This window comes from Pelecanus crispus, chromosome 3, assembly GCF_030463565.1.
Source record: "Pelecanus crispus isolate bPelCri1 chromosome 3, bPelCri1.pri, whole genome shotgun sequence".
NCBI classification, from domain to species: Eukaryota; Metazoa; Chordata; class Aves; order Pelecaniformes; family Pelecanidae; genus Pelecanus; species Pelecanus crispus.
Window position 1 is genome coordinate 57,667,139 of NC_134645.1, and position 18,921 is coordinate 57,686,059.

Sequence of the window (18,921 nt, forward strand, 5' to 3'; positions counted from 1 at the left end):
TCATCTAGATTTGTATAATTAGTGTTTACCTATTTTAGACTTTGAAAAATTAAATCAATGATGGTAAGAGATTTTCCAAACTCTTTTTTTTAAAAAAAATTATACAGTCTATGAACTACAAAGATTATTACTGGATAATATTCTCTAAAGATAAGGGCAAGTAAAAACTATATTGGAAAGTATTTATAATTTTCATTCAGTCTTTCCTGAAGTCATGTTCTTAGTGTGCCTGCATGTGTATGCAAATCCTGTTACCCAGCCAGTCTTTTCTACAGATCGGGGCAAAGTATAAAGCCAGGAGAACGAAGGCATCGAGTGCCTTACTGAATATAATATTACTTCATAATTTCTATTTCATTTAATGCTTCAATGCAAACTCAAAATTCAGCACCAGAGAAACCGTACGGGAAGAAGCCGTCAGAAAACAGATGATATAAATTTTACTGTCCACAGAACCACTAATTAATTTTAGGGCAAGTTTCTTGTAGTAAAAGTTTATTCTCATTCTTGTTTATATAAATCACTGTAACAGTCTGGTAATACTTAGGAAACTATAGCATACACCCAAAGTCTGCATGTTAGAAAAACACATGCACTAAAGCATGATTAGCTAAAACTTCTATTCTAAATTTTAAAAATAATTAAATACTTTTAATGATTTGGGGTTGTTTTTTTACTGAGTACAAATAACAATTATTAAAGGCAATATTGATTTTTAGCAGCTATATCTAGTAATAAGCATTTGAACAAGTGACAATTCACAAGTCCTGTAACATAATTTATTTTGAAATCATATGTCCTCATTTTTATTTGGTAAATGAAGAACAGCATAATTTATATTGTGTCTGTACTTAGGTTCATGAAGTTTTTTGTTATTGTAGATAGCTATTACGATGATTTTAAAAAAAGTTGTACCGGTGAAATTAATTTTTGCATGAAACCATAGCTATACTTTTATGTCACTTAGTCAATTAAAACAGGATGTTTTTATTCTTTGATCATTGTAATATAATTTGATTGTATCTTTCTAAGAGATGTAAAGTGAAAATTTTTTTTTTCTATTTTTCTCTGTTTTCAGCTGATGAGATGGATTATAAGTGAAATTTATGCAGTCTGGAGGATGTATAATGAGAAGGCCTTAACTAATGGAACATCCACACTTTTTTGGAAACCATGGGAACACATTTATGCTTTATGTAAAGCTACCAGGGGGCACATGCCACTGTACAATAGCTATGGAAAATACGTAGTGAAACTTTATTGGATGGTGAGTACTTCCCTCCAACAACATATAAATATTATGCAGCTAACATGGCAAATTTTAATGGTTAGGGCAAGTATTTGTTATTATTGAAAAGATGGATTTGTAGGAGTAGAAGTGTTGACAAATTGTTGATGCATGTTAATAAAAATGCCTTTTACAGTTCATGCGATTTCTGTACAACTTAGAACTTGATAAAATAAAGTTATTACTTGAAAAGGCAATATTCTTTTTTTGTAGATTATGTACAGTTTTGCTGATTGTTAGGGGACATTTTTTCCCTGGGCACTGCAACAAGGTACTACACTGGAGTTCATTTGTTTATTACATAGTAGAAAGAGGATCCAATAATGGCAGTTGCTAATGTTGCTAATGCTAGTTGTTCAAACTATCTATTGAAATAACTTTTATTTTCTGATACTTGTGACTTTTTTTTGTGTGTGTGTCAAACAGCAGTTTTCAATGTCATTCCTTAGCCCAAAGCACAGTTTCAATAAATTTGACGAAAATAATTGGTTCATTCGGTATCATATAGTGAGTGGTTAAAATAATGTTGTTTTAAGAAGTGATTAATTTGCACCATTTGTAGTTTCTTTGAGCTGCATGTGATACTTGACATCCTATTTTTACAGGGTTTGATTTCTAAATCACATGTCCTCTTATAGTCCAATGTAAACTGTTTTTAATTAGGCAGATTTACAGAAATTTTCTTTCTTTTGTTTCTTTCTTACACCTTTTCATTTTATGAAAGTACTTCTTGTTGAAATTTTGGGTTTTTTTTTACTCTGTGCCTCAAAATGTTATGATGATACTCAGCATCATATGTGTGTGCTACCTGAATGGAAGTTCCTTTTTACCAGTTGAATTCTCAGTGTTGGTTGGCTTTTACTAAATAAGAAGGTATGTTTCATTTCATTTTTGCTAGAGAGAAAAACATGAAGAATGATTGTAAGGTTTGCACTGCACTATAAACTGTATGATTTAAATTCTCACTTGGTAACTAAATATTTCTGTTCCTGTGTAGTGGATGATCGAATATGGAGGTTTGATGCAAATGCAGACAAGTGGCCCATACCTCTAAAGTATTAGGATTAAGAATGTTTTTTATTAAGTAACTCAGTTGGCTGACTTTACAGAGCTATTTGTATCCAATTGTATTTAAAGGTGATTGAAGACTTCCAGTGAGAGGACCATTTACTGAAGATGTACTAGTAAAACCAAAACATACCATGGAGTTTCTAAAGATAACAGACAATAACTTACTGCATTTTACAGTCAACAGGGAACATTTAATTTAATATTGAACCTCATACTATTAAACAAAGAAATAATCACTGATATGAGAGTTAGAAGTTGTCTGTGTTGTTAGGGTTATTCTAGTAACATTTGTCTTTTGCAAACAGAATATGTCACAAAAACCTAAGACGTATAATTGACCCTATTAAACTTCCAGTAGCCCAAACTTGAAAATATTTTTGACAGTCAGTTGGAAACATAAAGCTGGAAGTGTTAATGAAAACTCAAAGGTATCCCTTTGGACTTCTAAAAAGATATATTCATGGAAACAGAAAAAGTTACACTCAAAAAAGGAAGCAGAACCTAAAATGAATGTGCAAAAGTTTTTTTTTAAAAAAGCAAAAATCAATGCTCATGAATACAAGTGAGCAGCTAAGACAATGCAGACAGCTGATTAAGCAGGCCAAATGTACTAATTAAATTTAAGTTGCTAATAGTATTGATACACAATGTTCAAAACCAGGCTTTCACAAGTTACTGATAATAAAAACATAAACAGCAATGTTAAGAAAAAAAACCACTAGCAGTTATTCAATGAATATTTCTTCTGTGCATTGGAAGGCTGAAAGACATGTATCTGTTCCTTGGCACAATGTGAATTGAAGGAACATAACCAACTCTAACAAAGCAGGTTTAGAAGCTTTAGCTGCTCAAATTAAACATTTTCATATCAGTAGATCCAGGTAAGCTATGGACATATTCAGAGTGCCTGCCTGAGATACCTGCTTTAGGCATCACCACACCAACTGTCTCCAGCAGCAGAATTCAAGTAGATTAATTTAGGTGGTGAAGTGGTCTGTTATTGTCAATAGGGATAGGAGTGGGGTTTTTCCTAGGGTGATTTTGTTGTCTCACATACTGAGTGAAAAGCTATCAGAATTAGTCAAACAAACATTCAGAGTTTCTGGAATTTTTTCCTGGAGATTAAGCAGCTGACTTAGGGCTTTGTATTAGGTACATGTGTTTATGCAGATACCAAGCACTAGATTATTCTGTGAGAGTGCATGAAAAGTTAAAGAGAGCTCATATCTTTCAGCAGATGGCTGTCACCTCTCCTTTTGCATAAAATGTGATGGTTAGAGCACTCATGAAGGAGTGGAAGAACTGAATATTCTTCCCTTCTCAGCTGTTAAGGACCAAAACTCCCAGTTTCTGCAAGGGAAGTTCCATAACTACAGCTTTGACTGCTCTGCAGAAATGTATGTCATGGGACCAAAAACCAAAGGGTGACACCTGGATTCCTTTCCAAACTTCCAGCACCATTTGGACTTTAAACTGTCATGTATTTAACTTGGGTCTCTTCCAGCTTAATAGAGGTTGCAAAGGCATTGCATATAGTTAGTTACAAATGGAAAAGAAGATAATCCTAGTGGAGAACTTCTTAGTGAAATACAAAAAGGTCCAATAGCTAGAATTTGACTTTAGATAAACTCAATCCAAAATATGGTGTAATTAATTAAAATAATTAAATATTAAAAGATTTTTTGAGGGAAATGGTATATTCAGCATTACTTCATATCCTTAAAATGTGATGAAGGAATTTAAAAAAATTGCTTATTTTGCTCTCTGGGATAATATGTTATTAATATATATGCATGGAAAAAACCCTCATACAGTAAAAAGGAACCACCAAAGACTGAAGGAAATGCAAGAGGAGAAGAGAAGAATCAGGAAAGAACAACCTGGAGAAGAGTTTTTAACCCATGGGGAAAAAAATAAAATAAAAAATAGATGTCTCTTGAGAAGATGTTCTCAGCCAATAGAGGCAGTCAAAAGAAAGAGCAACAATAAGTATAAGAATGAAACTTAAATTTGGGGAGAAAGAGGCTATGTGAGTGCTGTGTTTATGAAAAGGGCTGATGTGGTTAATGGAAGGATTTGGAAGATGGAATGTAAGAGTGCGTGTCAGAATACTCAAGGACAACACTCTTACATGCATAACAGTAGGAGATGGAAAAATATACCAGAGGAGAGGAAGAGAATATATATATAATTTGGTGAAGAGTGAAGAGATTTTGTTTTCCTAATGGTCCTCACAGCAAGTCTCCAGTTTACCATTATTTGAGATAATTAGTGTTGATCTACAAAAGGAGAGGGCATAAACTTTGCACATCTCACAATGTTTTTAGAACTTCAAAGTAAAGGAACTTGCATCACATCTGCAGCAGATGATGCTCCTGGAGAGGAACAGCAGCAGGTCAGTGCCTCAGATGGATAAGCTGGCCAAGTTTTGTGTTGGAGGTGTGGAGAGAGCCTTGCAGCTGCATACAGCACATCACTTAGAAACACCTCAAGTGCAGAGTTCTTTCAGAAATCTCTACAGTTACAAATACAAAATAATTACTCAAACACTTCCATGACTCTTGGAAAATTGCTCATATTCCATTTCTATACTGGAATCCATTACTCTAGTGGTTATAGTATAAAAAAATTCCTATTAATAAAATAAGGAGGGATTTATTTTACTTCTCCATCACCCTGTTAAATTGTTTATAAATCCCTCCATCTTTTGGAATGAACATAAATGCAAACAAAGCTGGGGAGAGCTTTTGAATGGCTCCACTTATGCATGTTGCAGTTTGATATGTGTCTCTTGAGAGGGAATAAAACCCTGAGCATATTAATTTTATTTTTAAATAATCCTACAACATGTATTTGTATTAAGAAAAACTTACAATTCTAATACAGTATAGATTAAATATGATATTTTAAAAGGAAGTTTAACGCAGTTTGCTATTGATACGTGTCAGCTAGTCCGCACTGAGGAAGAATTAGGAAAGCAGTTAAAACTGGAAGAATCTCTTAACTTTCCTGTAAAAGGGAGCACTCAGCTGATTTACATGCCTGTGCTTTCCTCATCCGTTACTACTGCCTTCACATATGGAATATCTTATATTCATATAGGGAATAAGAATTGCATGAGTTTGAGAATGCAGAAATGATGTTGCCCAGGTTCTTCAGCAGAGGACATTTTTCTGTGTGTAAATTTAATGCTGCAGAGGTTGTTTATTCATGTGATAAAGACTACATTTTAAAGCATCTATAAGGGTTATCAGGGTGTTTACTTTCTTTGTCACTTTTGTTTTGGGCATTTGGGTTTATTTCATTCCTTTTCCTCTGGTTGTACAGCTATATATATACACAGAAATATATGTATATACAGAAAGAAAAACAGGTAAAAAAAAGAGGGTGAAATGGGGGAAGATTAAAGAAAATGTGCAAATGAAAAAAGACATATCAGTACAGATAGAGGAGAAACAGATTTCACGGGAGAAAGTGGGAAATTAAATGAAAGGGAGAGAAAACACAGTGGAAGAATAATGAACTAGTTTCAGTAAAATGCTGTATTGAGTCCTTAGGGGCTTGTCATCCACCAGATCAAACCTGTGGGTAATCATTTTTCACATTGGCACAATATTCTTTCCCACATCCTGCTTTCACTTTGCATTCATGAGGTTTATTGAATTTGTTTCTTTACTTCCACTTTTTCTCACCTATAGATTTCTTTTTCTATCCATAGACCTTCTGCCCCACATATTTTTCTTTCTTTCTTCTGGTCTCTTATCTCCTTAAACCAGCATAGTTGTTTTTAGAGTTAATAGTGAAATGCTATAGAAAGGTTATCACTGATGCAAAATAATTGTGATCTGGATTCTATTATTTATTAAGTATAAAAGGTGAGCAATTGGTGAGGAGGAGAAAAATATTTTTAATTGTGCTACATATGCAAAAAATACTATTGTCTTTTAAGAATTACATGCACAGAATTACTATTCTGAATTAAAAAATGTCCTGAGCTATAGAAAACCAAATACATCCTCAGTCTTTTCCTTTACTTTTCAACTTGTACTGCTCTGTCTATTAAACTTCAGCAATGACTGAAAGAGGAGATGAATATGTGATCATTTCACTTACTAGGTCCTTTTCAAAATTGTGAAATTTTAAAAATTTAGTTTTGGCTGTCAGCAAATAGTTTTTATCCTAAAAATATTAGCCTGTTTTATTCTTTCTGGGTATCTTTGCCATATGGCCTAAATTTATTTTCTGCTGAAACCTATAGAATTCATATAGAGTTAATCGACAGGCATTTCAGTTTGAAGCCACAGTTCAGTTAGAAGCAGAGAGCAGTAATTTTGCCCTCTCCAATAACATATGGTGAACATTTTAGTGATTTGGCCAGTCTTCATCATTTGTGGGCAAGTTAACAGAAGTACTTGCTGTTGCCCCACTAATTCCTTTGCCCCTCTGTTAGGTCTTAATCACTAGGACAGAGACTTTTTTGGAGAATGGTAGGCAAGGTTATTTTGTGAGATACTAGGTCAATTTACTAATGAAATATCTGGTGTTGGAGACATCTGTACCTTGTCTTACCTGTTTGTTTCTTATCCTGCAAATATGGATATCAGTTACATTTGATCATTTTGTGTTGTTTCCTATAGTATTTTTGTAAGATACAATCTTAATGCTTTCCAGGACACTAACCACTGCAGCCAACATCCCCAGGTAGTTCTTGAAAAGGAAGGGGGACTGCTTATATCACAAGTATTCTCCCGACTGAGCTTAGAGGCATTTGCAAAACCGATATCTTAGTGTAGCCTTTTTTTAATCGTTACTGTTTCTTAGGCATCTGTCATGGCAGCTGAAGAAACAGCAATGAATGTATGCACATGATGGACTATACATATGAAAGGAAATATATTTGGAAATAGCTGCAATTAAATTAATCTCTGAAATAAATGTCAGAGCAGTAATAAAATGCTATGAATACTGTTTCCATGCTTCTCAGATACTATATGAGAACTTCTTTTAAAGCCATCTGTAATGTAAATCAAATTACAGTAGAACTGGGTTCTTAGGAAAGCGTTAGAAGTTCTCTTACATACACGTTCTGTTTCCAGCCCACAAACTCAGTGTTTTATTTCTTTTTTCCTCCCCCTCCCTCTGTCATAGGGGTGCTGGAGAAAGATCATTGTGGATGACACTATGCCTTTCAATGAAGAGGATAATTTGTTACTGCCAGCTACAACCTGTCAAATTGAACTTTGGCCAATGTTGCTGTCCAAAGCTATCATTAAGCTGGCAAATACTAGGTATGTTTAGTCAGCTTGGTTTGTTTTGTGAAGTCACATGGAATTTGCAAAGAATTGTTTTAGTATAATGGGAAGTGTATTTTGCTAAAAATTTTATAATGACAAATATGCACTTTTCTGAAAGGTGACACAGTAAATAAGTAAAGCAAAGTCCCCTGTAGCTACAGAAGATGCAGTGTTTCCTTTTTAAATGTGTGTTTGTACATTTATGCACAAAAAACTTCGCAAAGAGACTGGAGTAGTCTCCCTGTTTATCTGTTTGCCATTATTCCTAAAAAACTTCACATGTGGTTTTCTGCCAAATGGAAATGTCCAAGAAGTTTTAATGAAGTTTTAATTATCAACCTTAACCAGTATTGAAAATAGAGTATTGTAAGCTACTTTTGATGCTTTTGCTACAAATCTGCTGTTGTGGGCTGTGCGGTGATCCACTTCCCTAAAACTGGAAAGTAGAAGGTGGCCCATGGTGCATATGATTGACAACTATGGCTGCAGTTTCCTATGAGATGAGCAATGAACACCAAGTGTTAAAATGACTAAGCTTCAGCAAATAATTCAAAACACTGATCTGGGTAGTCAAGCTTCCCTGTTCTGGTCATACCAAGTTATGTTTGTCAGAAGAGTGATCTAAAGTACTTCTGCACAGGCCAGAGAGTTGCCTAGAGCTACCCATTGGGAAACTCTGTTTGCCTGAATGTGTTTGAAATACTGTGTTTCTCCAGAGCACAAGGGTTTGTCATGGCCAAGTGCTTTAGCCTTTAGATCTGCAGGCAGAAATCTCTCCAGAGAGTAGGAGACTCTTATCAATTTGAGAGTGGAGTGTGGTATACTGGAAATACAGCCAACTTGTGCACAATAACCTGGGAGTTAGAGCAGCTGCTCAGGGAATGAAAGTTCTAGATTCACATCCCTCTTCTAGCATGAGGGATTTCAAACCCACATCTCCAACCCTGCAAAAAGAGAGTTTACCATGTGCAAGTACACATGGTATGCTTGGTAACAATGTTGAAACTATGCCATTGTACCAGAGGGAACACTAAAATAATGGGCCTGATGCAAAGGCATAAAAGAAAATTTGACTTTGTAGGCTAGTAGTCAGCAGTGGCTAGGAAAACTGCTAAAATTGCAAGTAACAACTCGTTTTTCAGCAAGCTATTCTCTTTGCCTATGGTCTTGCTCCTACAGAAAGTGATGTAGACTACTACAGAGTTTACTGTGAGTTGGTTGTATTATAATTCTGTATAATGTCTGGTTTTGTCTTACAGTATACATGAAACTGGAAAAAGAGAGCTGGAGGAATTTACAGTTCTACATACACTGACTGGATGGATACCAGAAGTTATTCCTCTCCAGTAAGCGCTTCTGTTAAACAATTTACATACTTGTTGTTTAATATATAATTCTATAAGGCATTATGGAAAATAAATCTGAGCCCTAAAAGTCCTTCAGCATCAATTTTCGGAAATGTACATTTTTTACTTCTGGCATGTGAGAAATGCGCCTTCAAGGAATGCAATTTTATTGTGTTTTTCTTTGTAGGTCATACTGTTGCTTGTAAAGCTACTTACCATGTTAAGCTGATACCTATTCTTTATAAAATTAATTTATTTTTAATTAATATTAAACGCTCTGGTGAAAATAGGGTTGGAGAAATCTGTGTTTCTTGTAGTATACAGATACAAAATGTCTGCAAGTAATAATAATTTTATATCTGAATGTGCTATAGAAAGTATATGTCATTAATTTAGAAGTAATCAACTTCAGGTAGTATGGTGTTTTCACCTTTTAAATTGGAACAGTTGATATACTTTTATATCCAACCAAAAATAGTATTTCCAACTTACAACATTTTTTCTTGTTTCCTCTGTGTTTAAGTCCATTTTGTGGTTTTAAAGAACAGGCATTCTGTTTTTCCAGCTTGACATTCTTTTTACTAAATGAATGACCGGGATACAGGCTCTAAATATCTAGGCTTTTTTTTAAAATCACATTATTTTGCCTTTTGAAGTATACATTCTAGTGAATACACAGATAACAAATAGTTTTGGTTTGTATATAGTTTATTTAGGTATAATTGTTTATTTATAATGGTATTCCAGTATTAAATAAGTTCAGTCAAGGGCTATTTTAGCCCTTATTTCAGCAATTTTTGTGTCCCAAGCTATACTTGCAATTTAGGTTTTTGATATATTTGTGTCTTACAGTAGTGTGTATGTAGCCCATGGACTTAGAAATCTAAGTAACCTAGATTTTGTTTCTTTATGTAGTTAGTTTTACATTTGCAACAGCAAAAAACAGTATTCATGAATCTGGCACTTACTGCAAATATATTATATTCTGGAACAAGAAAATGTGAATACCACAGAGTCTTTACAATAGTAGTATAAGATGGCTTTAGCTCATTGTAAAATCAATTATTTTATTAAAAAAAAAAAAAAGTTGTATGCAGTTAGCTTGCATGAAACTTATATATGGCCCTGCACTATTCATTCCATTTTAGATTATTTCTGGAATCACTGAGTTTCTGTGGAGAGCCAGTATGGCTGCAACTGTCATGTCATATCAAAAAGCTGTTGTAGCTAGTGGAATAAGTGGAAGAGGCTTGGAACTACCTGTGCTGAAACTGTTAGGGAAACCTAGTTTGGAAGTACCTTTGAGAAGGCTTTTAATGTACAGAGCCAGAATCAAGTTATTATATAGTGTAGTTTCAAAGTGGCCTGCAAATTTCCCTGCTGCAACTTTTATCTACTAAAAAGCTTTAGAAAGGATGCTTTATTTACATGCTTCTCTAACCACCATCTCTTTCTTTATGGATCTGTCCATAATCTGTCTCTTTAACAAATTGGCTGATACACAAAATCAGGCAAGTGTGTTTTATTTACTAAAATAACCCAGTAATTTTTCTAAAGAGTTGGACTGTCGGTTGTAGTATAGCGTTGTCTAAATGAAAAATCACACTTTCTTTTCTTATTGCAAATATTATTATCATTGACATATATATGTGTTTGTTTTTAAAGGCCTGGATACTTGGACAAAGTCTGGGGCTTTTTGAAAGAGATTGTGCCAGAATTCAAGTTGCCAAATAAGGAAACTCCAGAACTTGATATTCCTGAGTCAGATACAAAACCTAAAGAGACCAAAGTCTCAAAGTTAAAAAATGAAGTTTCATCTGTGAATAAGCAGTCAGATAAACCTGAGAAAGCAGAGAAAGCTGATAAAATTGGCAAAGGTCTGTAATTTTAGGTAGTGTTATCTTTGTAGGCCAAGAATAAATAAAGTTAAAATAACCTCAGGCTTCTAATTTACATGTCTTTATTATGCCACAGGCAACTCCGGGTTTGTTTTTGTTTCACTGAACATGTTGCGATGGTGTAAATTCAAAAAAGTTTTAACTATAGATCTCATTAGAAGCAGTACTAGTCTCTTATTTTATGAAAATAGCTTCATTTTATGGCTAAGATTTGTTCAGCTCTATGTCACACCCATTTCTCTAAAGACTGGTTCCTTGCAGAGGGATAACAATCAGAGAGGTTACGGTTTCCCCAAACGCAACACTACTCTGACCATCAATAAATTATACATATCATAACGGATGTCACAAAGTGTGATTACGTACCAAGGGTTCTGACAAGTATGTTCTAATGTCTACCTGCTCACTCACTCCCTGTGCCCTGGTGGGATGAGGGAGAGAATTGGAAAAGTGAGAAAACTCATGGGTTGAGATAAGAACAGTTTAATAATTGAAATAAAGTAAAATAATAGTAGTAGTAGTAGTAGTAGTAGTAATAATAATATACAAAGCAAGTGATGCACGATGCAATTGCTTACCACCCACCAACCGATGCCCAGCCAGTCTCCAAGCAGCAATCGCTGCTCCCCAGCAACTCCCCCCTGTTTCTATACTGAGCATGACATCATATGGTATGGAATAGCCCTTTGGTCAGTTTGGGTCACCTGTCCTGGCTGTGCCCCCTCCCAGCTTCTTGCTGGCAGGGTATGAGAAGCTGAAAAGTCTTTGACTAGTGTAAGCAGTACTTAGCAACAACTAAAATATCAGTGTGTTATCAGCATTATTTGCATGCTAAATCCAAAACGCAGCACTGTGCCAGCTACTAGGAAGAAAATCAACTCTATCCCAGCTGAAACCAGGACAAACTCACCAGCGTAGTACATATTTCAGAGTTTGGAATGGACATGCACAGGGATGCAGCTACTGGGAACAGCACTATAATTCATCCAACAGGGTGCTGTAATTTATTCCCAGAAAACTTTGTAAATTTAATCCTGCCTAAGACTTACAAATTCTATTAGTAACTGAAACAGCTAAGAATCAGGGAAGCATTAGATTACAATACAGCTCTGTAAGCTCCAACTCTGAGGCTACAAGCTGTGTTCTGATGCTCTATTAATGTTTGGCATGTTTTTTTATTAGAAACATATTTTCCTATAGTCTAAGTTCTTGAAAGAAGGCTTGAAAGAAGGTTCTGACTATGGAAGACTTTCTTTTTCCATGTCCATTGGTAACCTATGCATCATCTATGTCAGATTATTTTGGAAGTTACTGATGCATGGGAGCAGGGACATGAAGAAAATATTTGACACAGTGCCAGGATTTCAGGAGTTCCAAACATTATAGCAGGGACATGAGAGTTGTGCACTAACTGGAAGGTGGGACCGAAGATTCTTACATCTTAAGAATTATTTTTTAATTTTTATTTTTTTAAACTGAATGACATTAGTTCTTTATTGTATCTCAACTCTTCTGACTGGAACAGTTTGTGGTTGATTTTTTTTTTTTTAATTTATCTAAAGTGACATTAAAGCATTTACACAGTATGAGACTTTATGATTGAAAGTTTGTGTCTGAAAAAGAAAAATATTTAATCTTTATTTTGCTTAATAGAAAAAGCAGAGCAGAGAGAAATTGGAAAGAAGAAAAGCAGAGAAGGAGAAAAAGAAAAAAAAAAGTTAGCAGTTAATTCTTCGCAAATGTTGTCAGAAGCCCAACATTCTGTTCGGGCCTTAACTGAAAGTAAGTTCTATTCTTTTGAAGCTAAAAATACAAACAGGAGATATATGTAAAGCAGAGGGCTTTGCTTTTATTTGGTTTTGAACATAACTAGGGGGACATTAAATAGACTAATTTGTTAAAAAATTGCAATTCTTTACAGGCTGCATTATACACTGAAGTCATTATAACTTATTAAAATCCTATAACTTATTTTAAGAACAGTATTGCAGTAATTTGTGTTTGATGTCAAAATGTAAAGTAATGCTATACAGAATATTTGGAAGTTGCTGGCCAGTCATGTAGGACCAAGATTTGTTCTAGTGGTAAAATGTCTTTCTGTATTATAATGACTTATTTGTTCAATATCTACTTTATTCAGTAAGTTGCGATTGGAAAAAGCAGGAATGCTTCTTTGTTGAAGGGCAGGGGGGCAGGGTGGCCAGAAATATTCTTTAGAATTCACTCCATGATTTAATTGTTTAATAAATTTGTTTCCTTTATGCTGGAAATATATTTTGGTGAATTTATTTTTTTTATTGATACATTCATGATAGCTTAAAAATTAAGTAAATTCTTGCTTTGTGCATTTAAATTTAATTATTTAAAAAAAATACTATTTAAACAAACCACAAGTAATTACTAATTGTTCAACTAATCAGACAATAAGAAAAGTCATGCTTACTATCATAAAGTATAGAAAGTCTTCATAAATGTACATGGAGCTGTTTTGCTTTTGTTGTTGCTTATATTTGCGTATATATAGCATTTCTGTATGGCTAGCAGAAGGAAACATATTTATGAACTGGAATATTACCTAGTTGCAAATCAACAGGTAAGAATAGGTAAAGCATCTTTATTTTGGAAAATAACTACAAAGTAAAAATGTATAACAAGAATGAAACTCACTATGTAAATAGGATTCCTGCTTCTTGATTTAAATCCTGATCAAAATCGGTGGTTTAAATAATTTTAATTTCTATCAAACCAATATTGCTATTTGTCATCAGCAAATATATTCATTTGAATTCCTACCTTAGATACTACTAAAGGAGTTAAATAGCAGTGAATTTTAAAATGTATTGCAGGAACATAGTTTGCTGTAGTGGTAGTAGTTGTGGAATAGGAAATGAGGCATTTCACATGAATACAAGGAATGTGCCCAGTACTCAAGCACATTGTGGGGAAAAGAAAAGAAACAGAAGCAGAAGGATCCAAGTGACAAATTCTAGAAATTGTGTGAAATGAGTGAAAGAGCATTAAAAGTCATCAGGCAGTGTTTCCATATGAAGAACCTCATGACATTTTGATCTATGTTGTACCATTTAAAGCACAGTTTATGCTGTTTTCTGAAAGATATTTAGTGGCCTGTGAAGAGGTTATTTAGAAAGATTTTTAGTTCAAGGTTCAGATATGATGGTCAGAGAACTCTTTTCTCCTCGGTCTGAACCAGAAAAGAGTTTTGAAAAAGAGCAAGATATAGATATCTCACTAATAAACTTGATGAGAATTTGAATAGAAGTAAATGTGGAGATTGTAAAGTCAGAGGCTGTAAGGTATGGAGCAAATTTAAGATTATTAGACTGCAAAGAAACAAAAAGAAGATAACTGCAGTTTTAAATAATACCAAATTAAAATGCATTTTTGTTGTGAGATTGTAGCCACAACACAAAAAGTTTTCAGACCTTATGAGACAGATGGTCTGCAGAGAGTGACCCAGAACAGTAGAACCATTTTTGTGCATAAAGTAACATTTGAAACTAGGGCTAAGTCCAAAGTCAGACTCCAGAGGCAGTAGTTGTAAAAAATTTCTGAACTGTTCTTGGGAATTTTGTAACAGTGACTTTACTTAATGCAACAGCTTTCTGGTTTTGCTTTTTTTTTTTTTTTAAATGTGTCTTGAAAAGTATTTAATTTCCAGCACAATAAAAGTGCTTACTTCCCTGCTGCAAATTTTCACTCTACCTGCTGTATGTGAGGACTTTAAGAGAATTGTTCTTCTTTCTGTGATAAATGTTTAAATACTTATAAATTTAAATTTTATAAATATTTTAATTTAACTACTCCTGATATCATTTATATTTTACTTCTAAAACAGCAAAACCTATTGTATTCATTACCTTGTATATTCATTACCTTGTTTAGCTGACATACCAGTTACTTCTAAATATTTTGTAACTTCTCTTAACAGGCTTTTGATTTCTTGGGGGCTATAGTGTTGTGGTGGGTTGATACTGTCTGGCAGCTAAGGTCCTCCCCCAGTTGCTCACTCACTCCTCACCAACGGGATAGGGGAGAGAATCAGAAGGACTGAACCTCTTGGCCAACCCCAACCTACTCGCTGGGACAGCAGAGTGAGAAACAGAAGAATTTGATGCTTTGTGAGCTCTGCTCAGCAATAGCTGACCCATTAGTGTGTCATCAACACTGTTTTGGTCACATATCTAAACCACAGCACCATACGAGCTGCTCTGAAGAAAGTTAGCTCCATCCCAGCCAGACCTAATACAAATGTGTAAATACGGTTCTGAATCACTTGCACACTCAGACCAATGCCTGCTGAACCCCCGAAATACAGTATGAGTTGCAGGATCCTTGAAGTGTTGAACCTGTTTCTGTATCCATCCTATTGTATGGATCCAGCGGAATAACAAGCCCTTCACCTGATCAGCCAAGGCTCTTCCTGAGAGCAACCAGCTCTTTGGTCCTGTGGCTTATCAGCCAGTGAGTCCTTGGGAAGCTTTTGTAGACAATTCATTTGTTTCTATCGGCCTGTTTTAGCACACAATCTGTACTTTTCCACTCATCAGCCTTTTCTTCTGGTAACTATCTCTCCTTTCATACCTAGGGAGTCCATTCATTCCATAAAGAGCGTTTATGATGATATGATATAAGCTACTTAGGCCCCTTGTTCCTATAAAGAGCCACCATTCCACTTTCAGTTTATGTTTTTAGACTAGTGATTTTCCTAATAATTTCTGAATCGCTGGAAAAGGAATAATATTCCACTGGAGAGGACATTAGCCAGGAATTTGGGAGTTTGTTCTACAAACCAACCACTTATTTTTGCCAAGTCACATTGTGCCTTAATACCATTTTTTTTAATTAGAGATAATATTTTTATGTCACTTTCTATGTCACAGAAGTGTTGGGAGATTATTATGTTTAAAAATTTCTGAAGTCATACAAGTAGATCTGTAATGTTAACCATCAGAGTCAATGAGATACATAACACATAACTGTAAAGTTCTTTCATTTTCCTTTTGCCTACTCAAAGGAGTTTTCATTTATAAGTAAGGACTGGAGCCTAATATTTTGTTCTGTTTTTTCAAATGCATATTATCATTCTGCAATATTTATGTCAATTCTGAAAAGCACATAGGTCATTTTTCTGAAGACTAAAAAAATACCCTCCAATAGGCAAAGCTAATCCATGCCTAACACAACAACAGAGGTTAAAATATGAGCTGCACACCTGATGAGAAGGATATTGAAAGCCAACGCAAGTGTTTTGGAAAGTTAAAACTCAGCATCAGCTCGTTTGACAAATAAATGTTTAAGAGAAACCTTAAGATATAGTGAGAAAATTTTTTGCAAGTCTCCCAAACCTGTGATTTTTTAAAAAATAAAAATGGCTAAGAATTGTTAAAAACAACAATTTTCATTCTTGGCCTTTCTTTTTCAGTGACTCTCTGTGTGTGTGTGTATATATATGTACACATATATATATTACATGGATCAGTTCAAATGATACTTTCCATTTTCCCAGGGACTGAAACATTTATTCAGATTGTGTAGTACTCACTCTCTGTAGATGAATTTGCGAAGCCACAGATGTGAAACATAAACAGCTACAAGGATTCAGAAATCTTTAACAAAGCACCGCAGCATTCTTAAATCCATGCTGACGGATATAAATAATAGACTTTTCTGAATCTAACTGTTTTGTTGTACCATATGTTATAACATTTTTCATCTAATAATACAATTTTATCAAGGCTATTGGTTTTAACTAGTTTCCCTAGATGCTGAATTCACACTAATCAACAGTGCACTTGGTGGCAAATAATTTGCATACATCCTCCTCATTTTTTGTACAGTGAAAAATGATCAAATAATTGATTATTTTTAAAAAGTACTGACATAATGTACAAAATCTTTGTACTATTGTAATAGTATTATTAAAGTGAATATGGTGTGCCTGGTTAATCATTTGCATGCTCTAATAATTTGTTCATTACTGTTTATTGTCTGCCCTGTAGACATTTTATTTCACAACCCATCTGGACTGAGTATGACAGCTTTACATTCCACTTGGTATTTGATTAAATACTTTTGTTTGAGAAATACTTCTCACATGCAATGAGATTGGTGTGCCTTGTGGCATGTAGTCTTCTGTAATGTGTAGTACATTGTAGCTACTACTGCTGTATTTGTAACAAACCAGATATGGCAGTAGGGACTGAGATCAAACCTAGATTATAGCCTTGGTTTTGAATAAGTTGAAACCCACAGCTAACACAAGGGCTGTGGTTAACACAGGAATCACAAGCATGTAGTGAGAAATATTAAGAATTCACTGGAAAGTAACTGATTTACTATCAGCTTATATTTAATTGAGTAATTGAATTTCTGGAAGAATATTTAAGATGCAGAGATATCTTACTGCTTTAAGAAAAAAACCATTACATACTTTCTAAATAAATGGATTTTAAGTCTGATAAATTGTATTTTTCAGCCACTTGCCTATCTTGCCTTTTCCTTTCATTTCCTTTTTCTTTTACTCTCTCTCTTTTCTTTGTATGCAGACAGCATTGTTTTATTCCATTTCACAGAAAATACCTATGCTTAGAGCAACTTCCAGTTGCACTCTTACTAAACATAGGAAGCAATTATCCTATATTTGAGGTGGAGCTGAAGGGAACAAAGACAAAATATTCTGATGAAAAATGCGTGTCACAACCTGTGTACTGAAATCCTGTCTTCACATGCTTTCTTAGATGACTAAGGAAAAATAGAGAGAAATAGGTATCCTTCTTTTTGAGCTGACTGTTAGGTCAAACCACAGACCTTTACTTCTAGTATTATATTTTTTAGACTCTTAATTTCCCTTCAGAATGAGTGAACTGGCTGTCAGCCAGACAGCCTTGGTTGCTTTTCATCATTCAGGACTTAACAATGTCTTCTTTCACAGATACAGGTATGAGACGATCGCATGGTTGCCTAGTGCAACAGATTTCTAGGGGTAACAAAGTGAATGTGCCCCTGCTTTTATGCCTTGCCTATGGCAGAATTACAGGAAAACAAGCTTCCGTAGGGGATGTGGGATAAGGCCTATGGGATCACCCCCTCACACTTTCTGAAGCAGCTATCGTTACCTCCATGTTTCTATCTCCTTGACAAAAGTAAAAGCAGTAACCGTGGTTTACAAGCGCTCTGTTTCTCAAACGACTTGTCTCAGTCTTCGTATCTATTGGCACGAGTGGCCAGAGCTGTGGCTTTTGATCCTTTTGCTGACAGATCAAATTTTGCTTTCACTAGCGGGAAGCCTTTAGCTCGTGCTGGCCAATCAGTATGTTTTTACTTCATCTACCCAGGTGATGTTTATTGTGCTCTTCATGCTAGTAACTAGTATTTTTAAAGTTTGAAGAAAAATGAAAGAACAATGGCGAGACTATTGCATTTCTAAGTTGTAGTTTCTGTTATTCATTTGTGTAAAAGAAGTAAAATATACACAAGTTGTCGATGGTCTAAATAGGCAAGGATTAAAACAACGTGTGTTTTCTGTCCATGGCTTCTCTTCTGAGTATTTTACAGTGAGCGCTTGTTTTGAATGAAATAAAAGTCAGACAAAGAAAAGAATAATAAAAATAGGGCAGAGAAAGCAGAATAATTTAGGGTGAGGTGCAACAACACTTATTTACTATTTACCCTGTTCTAAAGCATGTTAATGTTTTTTTCTGTAGACTCTTCTGTGCCAACCCAGCCAGAAATGGTCGTGTATGCTGGCTGTATACCACTACATTTGTTTGAAGAGGATATTTTTTCATTACGGCAGATGGTAAGATTCTATGCTCTCAGGACAGGAAAGCATTACATATTTTGTTATCCAGGTGTTTAATTTTGTAGCAACTGCATTGTAAATATAGTAAATGTAAATGTGAAAATAATAAAATTAGTATAGTGAAACAGTTACCAGGTAATGGCTATCAGTTACATTTATATTTTGGTACTCTGGTATTCTGATCATGCATTTTCCTGCCACA

The 18,921-nt window shown here is 34.6% G+C and overlaps 1 protein-coding gene across 1 annotated transcript in view; it reads left to right on the forward strand.

The window, feature by feature from the left end:
- Positions 1–18,921, forward strand: part of ADGB (androglobin) — a 138,216-nt gene that overhangs the window by 26,123 nt on the left and 93,172 nt on the right. The window contains exons 5-10 of the mRNA XM_075707698.1: positions 1,079–1,267; positions 7,508–7,647; positions 8,913–8,999; positions 10,665–10,876; positions 12,551–12,679; positions 18,622–18,716. Of these exons, the coding sequence (XP_075563813.1) occupies positions 1,079–1,267; positions 7,508–7,647; positions 8,913–8,999; positions 10,665–10,876; positions 12,551–12,679; positions 18,622–18,716 (852 nt within the window). The remainder of the gene's footprint in view (positions 1–1,078; positions 1,268–7,507; positions 7,648–8,912; positions 9,000–10,664; positions 10,877–12,550; positions 12,680–18,621; positions 18,717–18,921) is intronic.